General features: G+C 44.2%; 1 protein-coding gene across 1 annotated transcript; it reads left to right on the forward strand.

Moving 5' to 3' along the window:
• Positions 1-327: 327 nt before the first annotated feature.
• Positions 328-20,212, forward strand: tiparp (TCDD-inducible poly(ADP-ribose) polymerase). The gene is made up of 7 exons (XM_018662119.2): positions 328-631; positions 1,743-2,798; positions 11,035-11,224; positions 11,709-11,896; positions 15,094-15,411; positions 17,018-17,275; positions 18,744-20,212. The coding sequence occupies exons 2-7, from the start codon at positions 1,768-1,770 to the stop codon at positions 18,931-18,933; spliced, it is 2,175 nt and encodes a 724-aa protein (XP_018517635.1). The 5' UTR covers positions 328-631; positions 1,743-1,767; the 3' UTR covers positions 18,934-20,212.
• Positions 20,213-23,690: the final 3,478 nt, after the last annotated feature.

Raw genomic sequence — 23,690 nt, forward strand, 5'->3', positions numbered from 1 at the left:
CAGCCTCGTCTAAAAGTAAGCTTTGCTAAAATCATGCATGTGGGTGCTTTACTTGTAGTGGAGTAGTTGTATATGGATGTATTTTATTTAAGTTTACTTATTCTCCCATCACTGATTATAGTTTGCTTTGAAGGCCGTGTGTTGTAAAACGGTGTACTTTGCTTTTTATTACTTCCGGGGCCCGGCATAGGGGGCCCTTGAGAGTCTCCACACCCCCATGCAGCTTCTTCCCACCGCCACCAGACGACTCTCTCCCTCTCTCCTTGTTTGAAGCGAAGCCCCGCCTCTGACCAGGTTACGGGGCGGGGCCTGGCCGTGCGGAGCCGGGAGGCAGGCAGAGCGTCTCTCTCCACAGCTGTGCTCCGCTCTTTGTCGGTATCAGCTCTCCCTGCGCTTTTCTGTCCGGTAGAAGGATACAAAGAGAGGAACAGACGGCATGAAATAAAGACAGAGCATGAGAGCGACGGGGGCAGCAGAGGGACACGAGCAGCCGAGCCGGACTATGGTCTAGTCCAGACACAGGATACTATTATCTCCAGACTGGATACGGAGCTTCGCCGATGTGCGCACTGGATTTTACCCACCAAAGAGTGTCGAGACCGGGGGGAGAGGGGCGGACTTTGTCGCGCAGGTAGGGGTTTTGTCGTCTCGATGTCAGAGAAACGTAGAGGGGGGTGTTCGTCTTTTCCCTAAAATCGACTGAGGGGAAAGCTGCGCTATAGCCTAACAAATGACCCTGCATGCCCACTGCAGTGCTTCACTGTTTGCTTTTTAAAAGCTCTCTAACTCCGCAGCCCCTAAAGCTTCGGGTCTGCTGAAAAAGTGTTTCTTAACGAGAGCAAAGCTGTTGTGGCGACGCGGTGAAATAAAGCTCCGGGGTGCCCCGTTTATCTTTTGTCGCTGCTGCCGCCGCAGTGCCTTGTAGGCTGTGTGTATGTGTGTGTGTGTGTGTGTGAGAGAGAGAGAGAGAGCGAGTGTGTGTGTGTGTATGTGTGTATGTGTCGACTGTAGCCTACGTGCAAACTTGCTCGGGCAGTGATGTGTAAGCGGCACGTAGACGGCAGGGGCCGCGTATCGGACTCCCGTGATCAAAATATATAGTCCCGAGAGAGAGAGGTTTTGTTACAGTGATGATTTTATCGCTCCTGCTCGGAGACGCAGCTGTAATTGCAGGCATGACGTTAGTGAGACCAAAGACACCAAAATAAAAGCAAAAAAGACGCTGTCCAATTACATGTCCTCGCTTTTATATGATTAATCTGAGGCTGGTGACTCTGTGCTCGAGTTCCCTACAGCAGGATTAGGTAATATTTTTTCCGCTTCAGTTACTGGCTGCAATAAGCCGCCTGAACCCTTTCCTCCTGTCCAAAGGAGAATCAGTATATGAGGCTATTCCTGTAATATTCCTACAGGGGCTTATAATGTGTCTGTGGCAGCGGATCATTACGGTGGCTGTAATTCCTGTTTTATCTGCAGGGTCATTACGGGACCAGACTAGTCTGTAGTTTTTGTCGGAGAGGTTGAACAGGTTTCGTTTCAGTATTCAGAGGGCGAGGGTTTTCCTTTCCACAAAAGGAAAGACAGTTTGCACAGTTGTATTTATGGCATAATAGCTCGTCCAAGCAACCTATTAATCATCGCTTTATGCGCCGCGATGACTTCACTCTGGAAACTAAGACTATGGGATCATAGGTGTTACCTTTGATGGCTACCTCTTTCTTTCTCTCTTTCCTTTCTCTTAGGACTGTCGGGGTTTAGGAGGAGATCATGGATAAAACTTTGCACATTCTTCAGAAAGCCCCAGACGGTGTGCCGACTGGGATCTCCCTGGATATGAGTTTGAATATGGACGAAGGGGAAGATTTCACGGAGCAGCAGATCATGGGGCTGCCGGACAAAATACCTTTGGTGAAACCTTATTTCAAAAAGAAGCAGAGGAAATTAGACGCCAAATGCCTCCACCGCGCCTTGGAGGATCCTATACTGACCACTTTACTAAGCACGGATACGCTGGTCTCCGGGGATGGGGTGTTCGTTCCCCGGAACCAACCGGGTCGGACCCCGGGAAACCTGTGCGCAGCAGCCGTGGTGAAACAGAACTGTATGGGCCAGGTGTGCCTCAAAGCTGACTCGGGAGCTGCTGACGATGCCACAGCCGGGGCTGGAGTACCAGGGTTGATGACCCGGGACGGTGATGTGGAATTAGCCGATACTACTGCGGAGTTGGAGGAGACAGAGAGGCGAGGGGAGCGACCCAAGATCACCGACCCTACCCCCGACAGCCGCTGCTTTCAGCTGAAACCTGCCCTCAGGGCGGCCGGGAACACAGTAACAATAACACCCACCGGCAGGGATATACCTCCCATAGTTGCACCCCAGGCTCCGCACCAGGAGGGGGCCATCAAAAGCAATGACCTCTTAACCTCTGGGGCTAAAAACCTTCCAGTCAAAGACTGCACTGGAGTCCAGGACCCCCTTCCCCTCCTCCTGCAGCCTGACAAAGGAGTGCTATTTCAGGATAAAAGTGAGGAGGCCTCCCTGGACTTGGTTTTTGAGCTGCTCACCCAGCTCCAGTATCACACACACCAGTCAGACTCAGTGGACATTTGTGTGGATTTCCTCCAAGGACAGTGTGTTTATGGCAACGACTGTGCCCACCACCACACTGTCCTGCCCTACCACTGGCAGATCCACAGGACCAGTAGTCAGACGTGGCAGAGCATAGCAGACGACTCCCAGGAACAGCTGGAGAGACTGTACTGCAACCCTGACAATGAGCAAGTCAGGCTTAAGTTTCAGTAAGTATCCCACTATAGTGTTTACTGCAACCTGCAGACTGTTTTGTATTATACTGAGTATTCTGTAGCCCTCTGGTTAGATACAGGATCTTACGGTGAGGGGAAGCAGTACCAGAGTTCTTCTGTATTTCTGTTTTGGATCTGTGCCTGTGGATAGGGGGTCAATTTACTTTCAATTCAATCAGTCTAAACTAGGAACTGAAACTACAATTCATGCACATGTGGAGGGGATCAGTCTCCAACATTTCTGTTTTTATCCTTGGCAACTGCACTTAAATGTTACTTAGAATAATTTCTCAGTAAAATATAGACCTTTAATAGCATTATTGCAAATTTTTTTAATTGTAACAGAAAATCCTCTTACTGGATCAATAGGGTAAGAAAGTACAGTACATTTCAGCCTCACCAGTGCATTGTCGTGTTGTAAGTACTGCTGAAAAGGCTACTGTGTGGTAAATTGATAGGTACTTGTGACATGGCAACAATGGTGCAGTAAGCTGATAGGCTGCTTGTGAATGATAAGCCACTTCTGGTTCGGTGTGTTGGAAACAGTAGACCTCTGCCTGAGCTTCCTCTTTGGTTTCACCACCAGTAACAAACTGAAAGCTTTGACTCTACAGCTGTTCTCTGCATGTATGGCTAATGGACTGTGGCCAAGTGTATATGCATGTATGAGTGAAACTTTCACGACTCTGAGCGCAGCATATTCGGTAGATTTATGCATGTGTGAACGTGTGTGTTAGTTCTTTTTCTCCCCTGTGTGCGTGCGTGTATGCATTTGGCCTTCGCGTGTCTCCTGGTTAATGTGTACCCGACATGTATCACTTTATTTGAACTATCATATCAGCTATCGTGCCCTTGTGGAGGCATGGCACTCCATTTCCCAGCCCTGATATTGGTTATCTATTTCCTGTATTCCCTCACTCCCAAACCCAGCCCCGTGATTGGTTAGCGTTCCATCCAAACCAGACTTTACAGCACTCACGGCAGAAAGCTGTGAACTTCCATGACCCCCAGTTGCCTTGTGCGGTCACTGACACAGACGCACTTGGCAGCTTCTCTCCTTCCCTCAGTCATAGACTTGCACACCACCGCGTACACTCAAACACACACACTCACGCATGCACACCCTGCTTTGCACGCAGCCGCTCACACGAATCGGCACAGAGCAGCTCAGTGCTCACACGCACGCCTTTTAGCAGACAGAGATAAACCTCTCTTTCACTCTCTCATACACCCACATAGATATACACACACGCAAGCAGGCAAGCCCGAGTGGGGTGACATAAAGGAGCATGCACTGCTTCCTGTGAAACTGTACTGTACACTGGCACACAATGAGTACAAATACATGGCCTCTGCCGACTGTATTCTAAACACAGGTTGCTTATCGTTTATTCTGTTTATATCCTCCTCGGCAGCCCACATATCCAAGTCCCTTGCTTCTTTTGTTCCCAAGGTTTCTTGTGTTAGCCACCCTCTTGCTGATTATTTCCACTGCAGGGTAAGCTGACAATTATTCTCTCAACAAATCAATTCATGCGTTTGGTCTATAAAATTCCAGAAAACAGTGAAAAATCACATTTTGCCCCACAATCACAATTTCTAAAAGCCCAGCGTGACATCTTTAAATTGCTTTTTTTGTCCAACCAATAGACCAAAACGCAGAGATATTCAGTTTATTATCGCATAAGTTGAATAAAAAAAGCAAATCCTTCGGTAAGATTAGTGCTTGCAGAAAGCCATTTAGACGTCTTACTTGTCCCAAAATCAGAAGACCCACAGATTGTCATTGTTTGATTAAGGCGTAGACACAGGGCAGCTGATTTAGTAAAACAACCTCATAATGTGTTAATATAGTCAGAAAATCTGAGCACAGTTTTAGTCACATGATTGTTTGGTTTGTGTTTAAAGTGTAGTCCATGTTAACATAGTCAGTGACACAACATTGTACCATTATATCGTCGAATCATCGACCACATCCACACCCTCGATCACATCATCAGATCCTTTGTGAATTACTGAGGCCTTTGATCGGCCATGTGTGTCTTTGTTTACATCTGTGTGGACAGAACACGCACGCACACACATAGACACACGGGCTTTGCATGTGTGTATGTGTCTCTGTGTTTGACTTGTTGACTCATGTTTTGAACTGAAACTCAGTGCAAAGTGCATATTGCCCCACAAACAGGATTTGCACCTGGTGGTGTCAACCCAAATTCTTCAGAGGCTTTTTGAGTGTGTTACACTCTCACACAGTCAGACAGGACCATCTGGCTCACTTGACTGAAACTCCAGTAGAAACTGGAAACACCAAAATAGTTGTACCAGCATGTATGACATTTATCTCTTGTCCATATAACAATAACAAATATTATTTTCCTTGATTCTGTTTGAGATAAATTCATTGTCATATAGTTTGTAATGGGAACAAACATTTTCCCAGTGCAGATATTTGTATTAATTTATGGATTGATTGGTACCCAAGCTATCAGAGATATTTTCTCTTGATTTCTATATTGTGTTTTATATTCTCTGACAATTTGATTTGAAGTCTCTTGACACACTTAAAAGTTTTGTTCAGACATCTGTAACTGTCCAACACATTCTCATCATGGCTGATTGGCTGTTTTTTCTTCTGAAGTGCATTTCTACATTTTTCTCAAGCACCCAAGACAAGCGTGAGGAAAAAAAAATTAAGGAAAAAATGTATTTGAAATTTTTCTAACCCTCATTATCAAAACAGGTTAGTCTGTTTGAGAATGGTAGAGTGAAATCGTAACGTAAAACATTTTAACGTGACGTAAAAGATTTTCATTCCTGAAACACATGACTTCTCTGACAACAATAACACACCCAGGTTCGAGTTTTGTCTCCAGTTAGGTAAACACTGGCTAATTCCTGGTTTAATAAAGTGGTTTCTTGTGTTGTTGCCGTCTTCTAACCCACTGTTTATTTACAGCACAGGTCAGGACTGAAAATGTGTGGTTGACCTGCCTGTGGTAGATGTGAATATTATTAAACTGTTTGTTTCTGTGACATGTTGACACTGGGTAAACTCGGAAATGGTTTGAGGCTCAGAGGGTTGAGCAGCCTGTCGAGTGACGCGACACAATGTGAGAGGAGAAGCCAGTAAACTTGTGTAGCCTTCACACTGTTCTGGTTATTCATCGTTTAGTTCACTTACTCAACGCTTTGTGTTGCACAGGGTGTGTGTGAGAGCTCTTTTGATACTTTTCTTTAGAGATGCAATCCAGCCTGTCTTTTCATGCACGCGAGCACACACACACACACACACACATATATACACCAGGTGAAGACATCACCACGGATACCACAGCCAAATGATAACATTGTTAGTGATCTAAAGAGCAGCAGATGACTTAACAAGCTCTTCTGTCGGTATGGCAACACAGGACTGTTTTGCCTTCTTCCGTGTGTGTGTGTGTGTGTGTGGTACAAGAGGAGTGGACAGAAAAGAAAATGTACAAGCATTTTTTGGGCCTGCATCTGATTACAAGCCGTGCTGCTTATTGTGCCGTATATATACTGTACGTGTGGGTACGTGAATGTGTGTTCTCTGAGCTGTTCCCATATGTGTATGATCCATAGCACAGGTTAATCCCATCCATATGATAAGCAGGAATGGAAGTCTGGCTAATCTGCCTTAGACATGAACTCAGCAGTAAGGAGGAATGTCACAGTCATCGCTTCTAAAAGTTATACTGTAATAATCCTCCGCTGTACACTTGCTCATTAACAGATTTATGCTCCGCTGTAGTGTGTGTGAGTGAAAGAAAAAAAACATCTGTGCTTTTATTTCTCCTGTTCTGAGGTGTACTGTGTGACGTTCGTTATTTACAGGAACACACACACACACTCTCTCGACCAAATCTCATATAATTAGGCCAATTTCCTGTAATATCTGCGTAAGAGGGGACTTTAAGACTTGAAAAACATCATGCTGATTTTTGCGTAATCATGATGAAGCACACATTTTGTGCGTGTGTGTGTGAGAGAGAGAAAGAGAGAGAGAGGGAGCGATAGAGAGAGAGAGAGACTCTTTTGTCGGCCAGGTGATAAAAGCCTTGCTTGTCATTAACTGACATAAAGAGTCACCGAGCACCAAGGGCAGAGCGACCTGACACCAAGGTGTGTGTGTGTGTGTGTGTGTGTGTGTGGTTTTAGTGCGTGTGTGTTTATATCGTGGGGGATTCCATGTTACCTCATTGTGTTACGAACCAAAGAAAATCAAGGATGGTTGTGTCTATGAGAGCTTGTTTACGTGTGGTGATTGTGTGCGTGAAAAGAGGCGGTGTCAGATGATCAGACTGGATGTGTCGTGTGTGTGTGTGTGTGTGTGTGTGTGTGTGTGTGTGTGTGTGTGTGTGTGTGGCTATAATGTGTCAGACAGCCCATGCCATGAATCAGTGGGGCGAGGTCTGGGTCGCTGTGCCTCTTATTACTCAGAGTCTGCCTTCATCTTTTCCTCTTCCTCTTTTTCTACCTTCTTCTCCCTTTCTTTTATGAGATCTTTCATCCTCTATGCATTCTTGTCTTGCCTCTCTTTCACTCTTTTTCTCTCTGTCTTTGTATAGTTTTTTCATCCCTCGGCTGTCCCCTGAGGGCCCAGTGAGGTGTAAGAGATGTTGAAATGTGTGTGAGCCATGCCCCTGCACACAAACAGCATATCTTTTAACTCTCTCTGTGTTTTTCACCCTTTGTCTCTATCAGTTCTTCTCTTTTTAACCTGTCAGCAAGTGTTATTTTTTAATGTCAAACTCTTTATCTTCCACTCTTTTCCCCCTTTCTCTCACATTTAGCAGCTTTTAAATTTTCAGAGGGAGAGAGAAGGTTAGAGGACTGAGAGCAAGGACACCCTGAACTATGAGCCTAATGATGTGGTGTAGAGGAGGACAGAGAGATACACTCTTACAGAAACGATCTAGGACATGCAGGAGAGAACAGTGTATGTTTTTTCCTGTTCTCTCTCTCTCTCTCTCTCTCTCTCTCTCTCTGTGTGTGTGTGTGTGTGTGGTTGACTTCATGTTATTCACAACCCTTAGAGCTGAAAAAACAAAATCAAATTAAGCACATTTAAATAGATAACTGGAGAGTGAATAGCTCTAACATGAGGAAATAACATTAGCCCATGACATCAAGGTAGTGGATGTGTATGTATGTGTGTGTGTATGCAGTAAGCCTTCGTCAGCAGATCTGGTTGCCTGACTTATCTAGGCGTGACTGGACAAAGTTTGCCTGTACATGAATCTGTCGAAAGAATGCATGTGTGCACGTACGGAAATGAGTGAACGCTCATGTTATTTTTTTTTCCTAGTCTGTGACGTTCGCAATAGCATGACTGATGCTGGTATGCGGGTCCTTGTGTGCACAGCCGTGAGAAAGTTCGAAGGTGTGTGTGTGCGCTGAAGGCAGTCTGAGGGATTAACAGCCATTTTGACAGTGCAGGGAGTTTTCTTAACCTTTATTTATTTAGGGAAAGGTTTTGCTGAACACGCTTTCCCCTTCTTTTTTTCCAGCAACACCCTCTGCTCTCACAATTAGTACTGATCCACATGTTCACACCCGGGAGCTACCCAGCACAAGAACAAGAGCCGGTTTGGAGCATTTTCCGCGCCACGTGCTTTGCTCAAGGGCCCTTCTTCTTTCACCTTTGGCATACCAACGCCCATCTCAAGTCAGCAGTTGGGTTTTCCATTCAAATGTCAAATTCAAATACGCATCTCCAGACCTGCTCTTTGGATTTGAATTCGCATTTTCAGTTGACTCTTGTGTGTGTGCACAAACTTGGAGCGGCCCCGACATTTCAAGCGTGGTCTTGAAAGCGCCGACCTTGCCAGAGTGGGCGTGCCTCGCGTCTCTTTTCCAACTTTTTGATAGACCTCCAGGTTGAAAGCGCTGAATCTCAGTGCACTTAATTTAACTGTCGGAATTTTATTTTTAGAACGGTACAAACTAGTCTGGGAGCGAGGGGAGAGAAAAGGACTCTGTGAAAAGCTTTGAAAATCATTGACCTCTCTGGGGACCTGCCTTCGTCTGAGTGTGTGAAAGAGACAGAGATATGGTGGTAATGAGTGAGGTGGAGAGGCAGCCTGTAACTGTGACAAAGTTCACTCAACTTCCTCATAATAAAACCTGTAAGCTACTCTTGAATTCACAAACACACTGTACTGTACTGAGAGACAGTGACAGTAAAAGAGAGAGAGAGAGGGAGGGAGGGAGCCATGCAGGTGCAACTACTGCACTTTCTTGTCTAGACAGAAAAAAACAGAACAAAGATTAATGTGTAGAGACAGAAAGAAGCAGTGAAAGAGGGAACAGAGCCGAGAGATGACAGAGCAAACTGAGACTGAAAATTAAGAAAACAAAGTGAGCAGAAGAGAGCGGTCAGCCCAGAGCTAAACTAAAAGATGTACTGTTCTCTCAGTTCATTTGTTTGTGCTACATTTTTCAGTTCCACATCCCTCTGCATGCCTGTCTTTTCCTGTAGGCACCTATTTCCATCATCCTTTTCTCTTCTGTTTCTCTGTTCTGTCTCCACCTTTCAAATTTTAATTCTGTTTTTTTTTTCATCTGAAACCGAAAGTTGACTTGAATGCATAAAAATGCTTCGGAAGACGGTAACTCACGCGTACATCTGCATTATCTATCTATCCGTCCTCTGATAGTCTGCGGCTCATTACTCAGTTACTGTTTTGTTTCTGCACGTGCTCAGTGAATGACCTCCTATTTCACTTCCTCTCAGAGAGATGCAAGTCACACTATGACTTAGCAGAAGCACAAACTAAATATTGTGTATGTAGTTAGTAGGCTATTTGTATCACAGTGCATGGATGATTTTAGAAAATGACTCAGCGTTCCTCATTATCGCCATCCTGCCCAAAACTGGGAGTGTGTGTGTGTGTCAGAGAGAGAAAGAGAGACAGCGTGTGTGTGTGTAACTCCAGTGACCAGTTATAGCACTTACAGTAGATGAAACTGAATACTTATATACTGTGTGCCCATAATAAAACAAGGTTTCGCTTTTACAGGCTGTTGAACTAATAACTCATCAGGTTCAAGCACACACTCCCTCTCTCAGCATCTCTGTGTGTGGAAACTTCTAAAGACCGTAATTGCTGTAGCACTTTATTTGGCACAAACCTGAGGCGCACACATTAGCAGAACACAAACCTTCACTGTACACACGCAGGCACATGTTTTCGGACAGACACACTCTCACCGATGTCCAACCTTTGACATTAGATCCAATTAGTTCCCTGGCAAAAATCAATTAACATTGTCAGGCCCTGTGTGTGTTTTTGTGTGTTTTACCAGTGTGAGTGTTTTGCAAAGTTTGCATGCCTGTGTGTGTATGTGTGGTGTGTCTGTGTGCTTCTGCTTCTCTGTCTGTCTGCCGTCCATGGCATAGCGTGCCACTGTGTGATGCCCACATTTATGTGAGTGGTATGTCTGACCCAGAAAGGATTTGCCAGAGGCCCTATGGAGAAGTGTAATGTAGAGAGACTGATGCACACACACACAGTGGGGTTTTGACCCACGCTTGTCGAGAGAGAGGGGTTAAGAGAGGTTGTATAAATGCACATGATTATATTGTGCTATACTACTGTTGAGCAGATGCTAGGATTATGGCATATTTGTGTGCCCAGTGGATAGTGTTCAACATTCAACCAGAAAGCTCAGAAAAATCTTCCATATTTCACCAGTCATCAGTTGATGTGTCCTTGAGCAAGACACAGAATCTCTGTCAGCTAAACCTCTGATTTCTTGGGGGCAAATCTTGACAGAATCTGTCAGGTTCTGGTCTGATTTAGGAGCTGTAAGTAAAATAAGATCAATACTGAATGTGAATCTTCGTAATTACATTCATGTCGTCAGTGTGTGTAAATGTAATGCTTTTATTATGTCTTATTTTCTTTTCATCCGTGCATGTTTACATGGGGCATGTAAGTCATGCATCCTGTGTGACTCATACTGAGCGAGCAATTAGAGGTTTGGTCGTCTTGCTCTGGGGCACTCAGGTTAAATTAAGGTTCCATCAGCAGCTGCATGACCAGACATGCGGCTGCCGATGGAAATATAAACTGTGACCATTTAACAACAAGGTCACCATGCCACAGCCACATGTTAGCTGACTGTGTGAATGTGTATCATGTTTTTTCGCTCTGACTCCAGCAGTTTTTTTAACCATGATTTAAACTTTACGTTTCAGGGGTCGCATGTTTTCCCTCGACTTCGGGGCAATGCGAGTGTGCGACCTGGAGTTTGACCGGGTACGTCGACTGACCACTCCCCCGAGCCCTCTGCCCGCACCCACAACGAACCCAAATCCCACCCCCAGCTGTCACACGGTGTGGAAGTACTACTGCAGAGACAACTTTGGCTGGAGGGAATACTCTGAGGTGAGCTGATCAGTGCATTTGTGTGTGTGGGAGTTTGTTTGTGTGTACGCTCTATGAACATGGGGCCAGACGCATTAACTCTGCCCACACCAATCAATTGTCTAGCCACTGTGATGGGATCGATTTAGGCACCCATAGACACTCTTAAATACCCCCTGTGACACAGCTGTCCTCAGCCAATTGCAATTTATTCCACCACCAATCAGTAAAGATCGACTGTTTTCTCTCTCTGTGTGTGTGTGTGTGTGTGTGTGTGTGTGTTTCTCTCATGATGATACTCATTATCACCTTGGCTTTTTGTTATCTATACATTGCGCTACAGTTCGCTGACATTTCACTCCCCAAACTCTCCCTTCCTCCGCTGAATGAAAATGCGGAGCAGCCAACTGTAGAAAATGATAAACAAATTAGTCTAAACTCTTCTTTGTCTCTTTGTCCTCCTCTTCTTTTTCCTACTTTTTCTTTCACCTCTTCTCCCCCACAGCCTGTGGTGAAGCTCATAGAGGAGGCGAGCTCGAGGGGTCTCAAGGAGGTGCGGTTCATTACGCTCCAGAACCAGTACATCCTCAACATCAGGGAGGGCTTCCAGCAGAACGCCATTTTCGGGTTCAGACGTCAGATCAAGAAGCGGCCCATGTTCATGTCCTCTGTGATGCTTACACCCCACCTACAGTGAGTAAAGACATGTAACCCTTGAAGTAACTTTTCCCCGTGCTCTTGCAATGAGAAGGCACCCATAGAGACCTAGCTTGGATGTTTGGAGACTGACATAGAAGCTATTTAGATGCTAGACAGTAGCCTTTTGTTTCTGAGCAGTATGTTATAACGTCTATGAAGAATAACAAAACACTCTGATAAGCATTGTGGTTTAGAATTGCAGCTGGTTAATAGTAAGGCAAAGTGGCAGGAACAGCCAGTCCTCATTTGAGAGGTAGAGGTCATTCACTTGATTGATAGTCTCTCTTTGTCTCTCACTCTCCGCTCCTATTTCCCATTGTGCTCTGGCAGAGCCTCACCGATCGTCACACTCAGATCTCAACCTTGTTAGAGAACATTTAGTATTTTGGATATGAACTCACAGTGACTATTCAAACAAAGTCCTCGACTTTTTACATAAAGTTCCTGGAAACACACACACTTACTCACAAAGTTGGCTCTTCCCGTGGCTCTCTGTGCTCTGTGAGCGTCCCAAGTTCCTGTTTGGAGACAGGCAGGCACACAGAGGTCGGTACACAATGCTAATGTCGTAGTCAGGGGTTGAATACTCAAAAGGCATCCGAACTCTGCATATTCTCCTTTAATCCATTTCAAAGACCTCAGTGGCACGCTGGCAGTCTGAGCCGAACTTGAAACCCACATTAACACTTATTACGGCTCAGATTTTCTTTGGCAAATCAAACCAAGTCACCGGCACACGCTGGCAGAACGGCCGGAACCAGACAGACGGAAAATGAGATAATGAGGCAGACGAGAAGAGAGGAGATGGAGGACAGGAGATGCTCAAAGAGGGGGGAGCAAAAAGAAGAAGAAAGAGTGAAATATATATATATATATATATATATATATATATATATATATATATATATATAATAAAAATTGAAATTTAAACCAGTTTTAATTCTTATTTTACTCAAATCTGGAAATCTGTGAATTAACATGAGATTTTTTCACTTTTTTCCATTAGAAATAAGCTGATTCCAGAAGCCATTTTCTTTACAGCAGTGAAATGATCTGCCTTACTTCACTCTCCTCAGTAATATTCAGTAACAAGTGATACCAGATTGGAAACAAGTGGAGTCATCCCCATTTGCAGATTTTTTTTAAATTTTCACTTCCTCTGCAGAGCAGGCTGCTCTAGTGTCGTCCTGCCAGTGTCCCATGCGGAGCGAACGCTAGTACGAGCTGTTCCTGCGGGGCCCCGACTGTCAAGAGGAGACAAAATGGAGAGAGGAGAATTAGCTGAAGGAAGCAGGAGACAGAGAAAGAACAAGGGAGAAAGAGACAGCAAGTTTGAGAGTGAGATAGAGAGAGGAAGTGAGAGAGGTCTAAATGGCTTCCAGACTGGGTGCACAGCAGAGTAGAGCTGGTGACTAAAGGAGTGTGAAAAGTGACTGTGGGGGAGCTGGAATTTGGATGGAGGGATTTGTTCCTGGGACTTCTATTTTTTTTTTTATCTGTTTGTTGCGTGCGTGCTTAATCACTTAGTGGGACAAAATCTGATCACACAGTCACACTCTGGAGGCAAAAAGCCGGTCCAACCAGGCAAGCCATTAAAATCTTAGCGTTGTTTTTTTTGTTGAATTAATTTGTTTTTTTCCAGGGAAATGTATGCAAGTCAATGCAGTGTCCTCCCAAGTGGCCAAAACAAGTTTGTGTGTGTGTATGCATCAGGAACAATCTGTGCTAGGCTTAGAGGTTGAGGTCATTATCTTGATTGGCACTCTCCTTTCCCTCCCTCCCCACCTCTCTCCCTCTCCTTCTGTCATCTCTCCCTCTCTCGCCTGATGATGTTATTTTCGTCCATCTCCTCCCTCTCTCCCTCCCTTATTATCTGTCCTAATCTTTCACCTTTTCGCTCTTTCTCTCCCCCAACTCCCATCAGTCTCTTCTTATCTGTCCCTTTTCATTTCACACTTGTTTTCGGCAGCGGGCCATCTGTGATCTTTTCAAAGCACACGGGGAATAGAGACATCGATTGCGGGTAGAGATCGAGACCGGACAGACGAGATGAGAGAGACAGAAAAGAGATGAGAAAAACTGTCGCACTGACTCAGAGTCACACTGATCACAGTCTCTCAACAACACACATACACACACACACACACACACACACACACACACACACTCTTATGGCTGATAGGGCTAACAGCATTTACACTTAGAGAGTGATAACTTGACAGCCACACCACTGTCATTGACTCAAATGCCAGACACAATAGTTTTTTTGTCACTTCCATGACAGCTCCGCAATTGGCATTTTATTCTTCCCCCCTTTGCCTTGTTCTCGTTCCTGTCTCTCCCTCGCTCTGCCTCCCTGTTGTCTTGTTTGGAGTCTGGGTTTCATTTTCATGCGGCCCTGCTGTTTTGTTTGGTCGGTGACGGCTGACGGCTGCTGTGGAGCTGCTCCACTCTGCAGCGCAGTGATGTCATTGTTGACAGTTGGTGGGATATGATTCTCGTTTTTTTTTTTTGGGGGGGGGCTCCGAACACACCGGGTCATGGCAGCAGACATCAGTGTTGTTTTTACATGAGGATGCGGGCCTGATTGGAAACACATGGGGATGGGAGGCAGAGGAAGGTCAAGAGATAAGTAGCATGCTGGGATGTACAGTTTGTTGTTGATGCTTTCAGTGCTATAAATGAGCAGGCCCTGGGATGCTGCTTTCACTGACCCTCAGCAGGGATGGATACTGACAAATGAAAAAGTGGTATCTTGAATAACGAGATCTGGAGCAGGAGCTTCTCAATAAGGTCATTAACAATGTCTTTATCAGAGTAAACTGAAGATGGCCTGTGTGTCGTAAATGTTAGTTGCTAAAAGTTCCTACATTAACTACTCCAGATCTCATTGTTCCAGATCTTGTCTGTTGAGGCACCAGTCTATTCTCTAGTCTAGAGTTGGTGCACAGATAAGGCAAATGAAGAAGCACCTTGTATTGTAAGTGCAGGGCTAGAAGACAGAGTGGATAAACTGTATGTACACACAGTTTTGTTCCATTATTTATGTATCATTTGGGGATTTGAGTTCATAATCAGTTGTTAATTTTTTCCTTGATAAATGGTTTAAACACACATTGAATTATCAGTGTTGGAGATTAATTTTCCCTCTAATCAAGCATCTAATGCTTTCTGCCCTCTTTTCTTTCTAGGACGTTGGGAGGCCTCTCTTCATCTCCCCTCCCCTGTTCCTCCTCCTCTTCCTCATCCTCCTCCTCCTCCTCCTCGTCCATGGATCTCTCCACCTCGCATCCCCTCTCGCCTACCACCACCAACCCGCCCAGCCTTTTTCCGGAAACGTGGTTGCCCATGACGATGAGCCAGGACTTCCTGCAGGTGCCGGTCTCGCGTGAAGACCGCAGCTACCGCACAGTGTACAGCCTTTTCCACAAGACAGTGTCCGAGACCAAGTTCAGGATCATCAAGATCCTGCGTGTGCAGAACCCCTTCCTCTGGGAGAAGTATAAGAGGTGAGCCAAGAAGCAGATTCATTTTTTACTTACAACCTTTTTTTTTAAAAGCATTTCCTCGTTGCAGGAGGTAACATCTGTAAATATAATCTCAAATCATTAATCATTTCCAATAATCATAACCACAATGTTTCAAAAAATGGTAACAGAGGAAACATTTCTGTCAGTGTCATCAGGTTTGAATGTCTTCATTTCTTGTGCATGCATTTTTCACTCTGCTTTGTGAAGCAGCTGTGGCATGTAGCTTTGATGCATCTGTGGTTGTTTTATTGAACCTAACTCTGCTGAATTGCTGTAATGATGACCAGATACCATGTCATGAGAATGCAAAGGTTTTAAGTGGGTTTAGTCGGTTTGATAGTATTTGTTTTCACCAGTCAAGAGACCTGACCTTACTTGGAGACACAAGATAGTGTTTAGGTTATAAGTGGAGTAAGCGAGTTTCTGTTTTGTTAAATTATTTGGTTCCTCTTCTGTCCTAGTTTCACACATTTTGCTGTTGTGGCACAAGATGCATCGTTAACCTTTCTATCCAGATTTCTGCTGTTGAACTTCAGCATATCTCAGGCCCAGCTGCATGTGTTCTTGCCGACAGTGACAAGAATAAAAACATTTCTTAACAACAAACACTGGGAGAATAAGACACAGTGTGAGAGGAGGAAGAAGAGAGAAAATAGGGCAAGTGGGACCAGCTGTGTGGCACTTCGTGAGAACGAGTCCACGGTGGTGTGTGAACACGGGGGATGGAGAGATGTTTGGTGATGATGATGTTCCTGTCGCGAGCACAGTGGGCTAACCGCTGTTGTTGAGCAGGGCAGGTCCTATCAGCTGTGACAGTTAAACTCTCCCACACTGACTGGTACCGCATGGTTTCACAATGACTGACAAAGACGGAGTGATAATGTGTGTGTGTGTGTTTGTGTATGTGCATGTACAGACTCTGAAAGTGATGCCCTCTCTGAATGTCAGTTGATTTCCTCTTCCCACACTCGGGTTATGACAGGGAAACCATAATTGCTTGTTTGCGTGTCTGCATGCGTGTGTGTGTATTGGCATGTGAATGGCTGGTTGTTGATGTCAAAGGAAGTTCATCGGCTTCATCCTAAAATTGGATAGTAGGGAAATTAAAGCGTGTGTTTATGTTGGTGTGCATGCTCCGTGTGCGTGCTGTGTCGGTCTGTGTCAGGTCACAAACTGCAGGGTCATTGGAGGTCATGCCTGGGTCACAGCCTCGCTTTCGCCTCTGCATGCTTGATTGATCCACTCACATCAAACGAGCTGAGTGTGTGTGTGCGTGTGTATGTGTGTTGCTCAAGAAACGGATTAGGCGCAATGTTCTTACCCAGTTTAAGAGCAAACAAGGTTGTGATCTCAGCTTTTGAATAGAGAGCAGTCCTACTCTCAGCTGTTTACTAATTCATCACCTGAGAGATGATCTGTCTTTGTGCATCAGCCTGTTCCCATAAAGAATGAAGAGTACAGAGTTTGTTTTCTAGTTTATTACTTTTTATCAATGCACTAAAATTAAGAAATAACCTCTGAGCACTGAAAATCTGTCAATTTCATCAACATCAATCTCACCTCCCACCTCTCTCTGCTCCTTCAGGAAGAAGGAGTACATGTCACGACGCATGTCAGAGATGGACCGGCTGCTGAGCGAGCGCCACCTCTTCCATGGCACCTCGGCTGACGTGGTGGAGGGCATCTGCAAGCACAACTTCGACCCACGAGTCTGCGGCAAACACGCCACCATGTTTGGCCAGGGCTCCTACTTTGCCCGCAAGGCTGTCTACTCCCACAACTTCTCCAAGCGCTCGCCCAAAGGAGTCCACTGCATGTTCCTAGCCAAAGTCCTCACTGGCAGGTGTGTGTGTGGGCGCTGTCATCAACAAGATGATAGTGGGAACATTTTTTGTGTGTATTTGATCATAGATGGAATTTTTCATGTCTCTTTCTACCTGCAACTTTATTACTCTGCTTTATTAGGGGTTAGTGATATGGGTAAAATGTTATATCACAGAATTTATTATTTTATATCACAGTAATGCAATTAGGTAATTCAGTCTATGAAAAACTAAGGAACTTCATCACATTAACCCAAAGTCCTATAAATCCAATATTGCCATTAAACAGTCTCACTGATTTACAACATTTCCAACATCAGCCTAATGCAACCAGAGATATTAAAGGGATATTTACTTCAGTGGGAATGATACATCCAAGTTTCTATTGACTGTCAGTGTATTTAATGTGATAACAAGCTTTAAACATTTTTCTCTTCTGATCAATTCATGTGCAAAAACACCATTTTCTTAAGACTAGTGACACCAGGTTTTGGTTTGAGGTGTTAGCTGGAAGGAAGACATGTAGTAAATGCTAAATTGAGGCCTTATGTATCCAGTTCTTATTGGAGTTATATGCTAAATGTGCTCTTTGGTGTGTTTGTCTCTTTGTAAGTCTGTTCCCTCCAGCACATTGAGTACCTCTGCTGACCTTATCTCCCCCTCACTCTGAGTGCTTTCAAATTAAATATACAGAACACATTACAGTATTAATTTGGATCGCTGAAATCCTGAGGTTCATTTCCCCTGCTATGGATCGTGCTCATCCTATTCTTTAATCACCGTCAGTCAAATCTTAGAGCCACACATGTAAAACAGCAGATTTGGCTCAATCCATCATTCTTCACCAGCTTTGTCATGCTGTAGCAGACAGGTCTGCGGTGCGCCCAGAGGATGGTGTGGTGGTTTGGAAACACACCACACACCCCTACCCACCCCTCCCCTTCTTCCTCCTCCACACCAAACCTGGGTTCAATCTGTTCCACAGCACGGGGCTGAGACATTGCTTCCAGACCTGAGCAGGGATATAGACCAGTAAAGAAGTTATCTGTACAGTGCGATTAACTCTCCTGTCTGATACTGTGTCTGGCACACAGACTCCTAGTGCCTCTCACCCACCATCTCTGTCTGTAGCTGAAAATGTTCTTATTTTAATATGTTTTATTTATGACCCCAGAGAAAGCGGTACAAAGATTGATGGATTACAGGTCTTTAGGGCTTGACATTAATATTTAAGAGCGGAAAAACAAACTGGTTAAAATGCGCTGGCTCATCTCTTATACTTACAGTACATTCATTTCATGCACTTACAGCATATGCTTATATTATTTAAGGTGCCCTAAAACACACAGAGGAGCAGCAGCCTTGTAATCATTAAATTTAGAAGAGTTCTTCTTTTAGATGGTAAATTATTCTTCTGTAACTATGCTCAGTATGAGTCTCAACCACATTACTGACCCTGTCTCTGTCTTCTCTGTTGTGTCTGTGCAGGTTTACTGTAGGAAATCCCTCCATGCGAAGACCTCCACCCATCAACCCTCGTGACCCCTCCAGTGACCTTTATGACTCCTGTGTGGACAACTGGGTGGACCCCCAGATCTACGTCATCTTCAACGATGACCAGAGCTACCCTTACTTTATCATTCACTATGAAGAGGTACCCAGCACTGTCGCTGTCTAAGCCCTGGATCAGACCTGGATCTGTCTGTATTTGCAAATACTTATAGTTTGCTTCAGTCTGTTAAGGTGTTAGACTGGTGGAGTTTACCACTTAAGATGAAAAAGGAACAATTTATGCCAATAAAAAGCTGAAATTTAGAGTATTGTTGCTTTATCCAACACAGTCTGAATCACTTCATCAGACTGAGCTTCACCCATCTGCTGCTGGTCAAAACAAAATCTATGAAATATTTGCAAATACTCAATGATCGTGGTCTATAGTCAGCTGGATCCAACCAGACTGGACTGCAGCAAGGAACAACAGACTGGTCGGAACATGACGAAACTGGACTAGCAAAGAACAGGCACCTGTTTTCATCCAGTGTTCAGAAGTGGATGACAACTGACAACAGCTGCAGCAACAGACTTGACTGGACTCATATACCACACTTTCTTATCTAGTATGAACAGGAGCCTAGTGATGATCATCGGACACAAGAGAATTTAATCTGCACTATTATTCTGGAGCAGATGCAGGAAAAAACAAACCTAGTCCCCTTATCCTTTTGACTTAGTCGTATGACTGTATATGAACTCAGTTTCACATCAGGACAGGCGTCATAGTAGACAGTTAGCATCTTACCAGTGCTTTCAGTGACCAACTGGCCATTTTATTATTCTGAGGAAGCAGCAACCAACCAATCAGAGGCTTCCATAGAGAAACCATGGTGACACTGACCCCTGTCATTCTCTGGCAAAAAAAAAAAAAAAAAAATCATAGTGAGTGTTTACCCAGCCTCTGGCCCATATGTTTTTTCAAGTCTATGTGCTGCGTGTTTGAGTATTTTAATTTAGTGAACATGAATCTTGTGGCCTCTTCAACCAGACAATGGACATGAGTTTCAGTGGGACTTTTCCAAATGGACATCCACACACGGTAAACCTCCAGGCAGAGGTTTCACATGAAGCCAGTGCTGTTCCCGGTCGGCGTTTTGCCTTCGCGCCCACCACTTTGATTCCTGTACACGGGGGACTGAAGAGTGTACAGTTTCCCGCTGAGACTCGATGATGATGATGCTGCTGCAGTGACGGCATGTAGCGTTCTGACAGCAAACCCCCTGAAACTCATCTCTCTTGGACCGCTCTTTCGCTCAGAGACAGTAGACATGTTTTACTGAGACAAACTGTACAGACGTTCTCTTTGTTTATATTTGAACTGTGTGCCTTTTGTTCATAAAAATGTTTATTTATGTTAGTTTAATGTAACATTGATTAAATAAAAACTCTAAAAGAGAAAATGACCAACTAGTGAATTTGTGCTTTATTCAAATCATGTAAATTTGGATTTACCAGTCATGTGGTGGTCATAGTTTTTTGCTAACCTAACTCCTAAATATTCCTGCAAAGATCAGACTAATCACAAAAGGCTCTCAAAGTGGGATCTGGGGGAGATTTAATTGGGTCACTACAAAATGAGCACAATATAGACTTCATTCATTAGACAGTAATTTAGAACGTGTATAAAAGCAGCTACTTAAATCATAATTGTGTAGTCAAACACAAAGAGAGTTTTCTTAACAGAGTTTTAATAGTTCGACATTTTGGAGAAAGTACTTATTTACGTTCTTGCTAAGAATTAGACAAGACAATCAATACCACACTCATTCCTGTGTGGTAAACATGAAGCTAGTGGCAGGAGATGTTAGCTTAGCATAGCATAAAGAATGGAAACTGAGGGAAACCGCTAGCCCATCTGTACCATGTCATATCTCTACAAAAACTGTTGAGTTAAAATGACACATGGTGGTTTTTATGGGCAGATATGTGCCAAACTATTTACAGTTAGCAGACAACCACAGCAGTAACTAGTCAAGACCAAGAAACAATATAACTCCCAGTAACAATGAACTGTTGTTTTTATGCTTCAGTGAGTAAAAGTATTTCCCAAAATGTTGAACTGTTGCTTTACAGAACTCCTGGCCACTAAAATATGCAGTGAAAGAAGTAGTTCTGCTTATTGTAACTGTCTGCCGCTGACTGCGCTGCTGGTTTCAATAAGAGCTACGTGGTATTAGTTTTGTTCATCTAATTATTTGTTCTTGTCTTGGTCAAATGGTATTAAAATCTGAAAAGAATTCTCTCATACTCAGCTCTCCCTCTGTCTGCCACTCCACCCCCACCACCACCATCAACCCCCGCAGTGTATTATCTGACTTCCATGTCTAATGCAGTCCAGAGGGAGGCTGGCGGAGGTAGCCGTCTCTCCCAGCCCAGAGACGGCTCACATAGGGCAAACAGCAGACCTCAGCGCCACCACCCCCCTCCTCCCTCCTCTCTCCTCTTCTGTAGCTCATTCACTTCTCATTTCACAGACAAACTTCTCCCTCCCGTCGTATCTTGCACTTCATCTGTTGTTTGTCTGTGCCTAATCCTTTTATCTAGCTTTTCTTTCTCTCTCTCTCTCTCACGCTTGTTTTCATTTGCAGGTTTCTATTTGTTTCCAGGGCCATAGCTACCAATTAGGACAATGAGGTCATGTCCTCAGTTTTACATTTTTTCTTCTTTTATTTATATTTATTTTGGGGTTGATGGAATAGTTCAACATTTTGGGAAATACACTTTTGCACTGTTTACAAGCTCAGAGTTGAATAAGAAGCTTGATTCCTCTCTCGTATCTATAAATGTCTAAATACTAAGCTGCAGCCAGCACCTTTTTAGCTTAGCTTAGCTTAGCTCAGCAACTGGAACAAGGGGAAACAGCTAGCATTACTCTGTCTGAAGGTCAACAAAATCTGCCAACCAGCACCTCCAAGGCTCACAACTTAACGTGTGAGATCTTGTTTGTTTAATCTGCACAAAAACAGAAGTGTAAAAACGAAAATCTGTGGTTATACGGGGGCGTTATGAGCCTGACTATTTCTTGGCCAGGTGCAGTGACTTCCTGGAGTCTCAACTTTTTTTCTTGCAGAATGACAACAAGACACCAAGAAATCATTGCACACTGCACACTTTGGTAAGCTATTCCCTTAACCATGTGGCCGTATATGTGTGAAGATGGCACTGAAGCTGCAAGCAGACGTTCATGTCATATATATTAATTGGAAAATCCAAAGAATGATAAGAATCATTTCTGTTCAAATGTATGTGAGGGTGATGGGTTTTGTCCCCCCTGATTTGAGTTTTCCTAAAGGCCTAGCTCAGGCCCTGTTAGTTTCTCTTTTCACAGACAAATTTGGTTTAAAGCAGTTATTCCCAAGCTTTTTGATTCCTTAAAATAAGATATTGTGTACTTGTGATTCTTACTGACAGAAAAAAAAGTGATTCAGTTCAAATCAAAGCTGATTTTAAAAACCCTTTACTCCTATTTCCTTCTTTTCGCTACAAGTACACTCTGCCTCCCTCCCTGCCGCGCTCCTCTCTGCTCGGCCTCAGGTCACCGTGTCGTGTAGGACTTTTGTGCTGAGCTTTGCTTTTTGGTAGAGGAGAAGGGGGGGTGCAGGAGAGAGATATAGAGAGAAGGACAGGATAGGGGGGAGATAGAGAGGGATAGCGAGTGGGAGGAGGAGTTATTTTGCTCTCTTCGTGCCTCCTCGCTGAGCTGCGTGCCTGTCTGCTCTTCTCGTGTGCATGCAAGATCGTGCAGGTTGCCCTCTGTTTGCCCCCATCTCTCTCTCTCTCTCTATCTCCCAGCCTCTCTCTCCTAGCTTCCCCCTCTTAATCTCTCTTACAGCCTTTCGTTCTCTTTCCACTTTTTTTTCCAATCTCCTTTTCCAACCTGCCCCCTCTCATCAGCTTTTAACAGCTTAAAATCCTTTTGCTCTCTCATCTTAATGATTCTACCCTCTTCTCTCTCTCTCTCTCTCTCTCTCTCTCTCTCTCTCTCTCTTGGTCTCTGTCTCTCTGTGAGTCATGCAGCGGGCACTAGGTTGGGTTTGTTTGCCTGACTGCCCTCCAGGAATTGCTGCTGGCACACAGAAAGCACTACTTTGTAGACCTGCTGGCCAAGGTTAGAAGAGGAAAGGACAGAAGAGGGGGAAGAGAGTAGATGCAGAGTGCGGGGATGAGAGGGGAGAAGAGATGAAAGAGACAAGGGAAACACAGGGGGGAGATAAAAAAAAAAAAAAAAACAGAGAGGGATAGATGAGCTTGCAGAAGGAGAGACTGTGTGTGTCAGAGAAAGATAAAGTATTGCCTTCATGAGAGCAATGACCAAGAAAGAACTTTATATTATTATTCAAAGGAGTCAAGATGATGTTTGATGCAGCTCCATTGCAACCATATGTGTGTTTATGCATCTTACAATGCTGCCTCCACATCTAAAGTAAGACTCTGAATGAAGCCCAGGCTTCTAAACCAGATCCAAATCATTTTGGATGGATTTATAATTCATTTGGGTCTCATTGTACATTAGGTTCAAATGTGCACCCACACACATACACACAGAAACACACACATCATTTTGAATCAAGCTTATTAAACTTTGCAATCTAAATTACTCAGAGTGTAAAAAGGAGTTTTCTTTGTAGAGAAATGAGACAGTTAAACACTCCACACTTATTTATAACACACAGTTTTGCAATGATTGAGTGTGTGCAAAATTGCCTTCACTGATTTTTCAATCAGGGGTTGTAATAGTCTTGTAGTGTTGTTTTAGCTTCTAGCAGATGATGCTGTTACCAAGAAAAGCAGCAGAACATTACCTCCATTAATCTGCTGCACACTGTGGAACCGAGCACACACGTTATTTCTCCACATAAGATACAACTTACTGAAAAACTC

This window comes from Lates calcarifer, linkage group LG21, assembly GCF_001640805.2.
Source record: "Lates calcarifer isolate ASB-BC8 linkage group LG21, TLL_Latcal_v3, whole genome shotgun sequence".
Taxonomy (NCBI): Eukaryota; Metazoa; Chordata; class Actinopteri; family Centropomidae; genus Lates; species Lates calcarifer.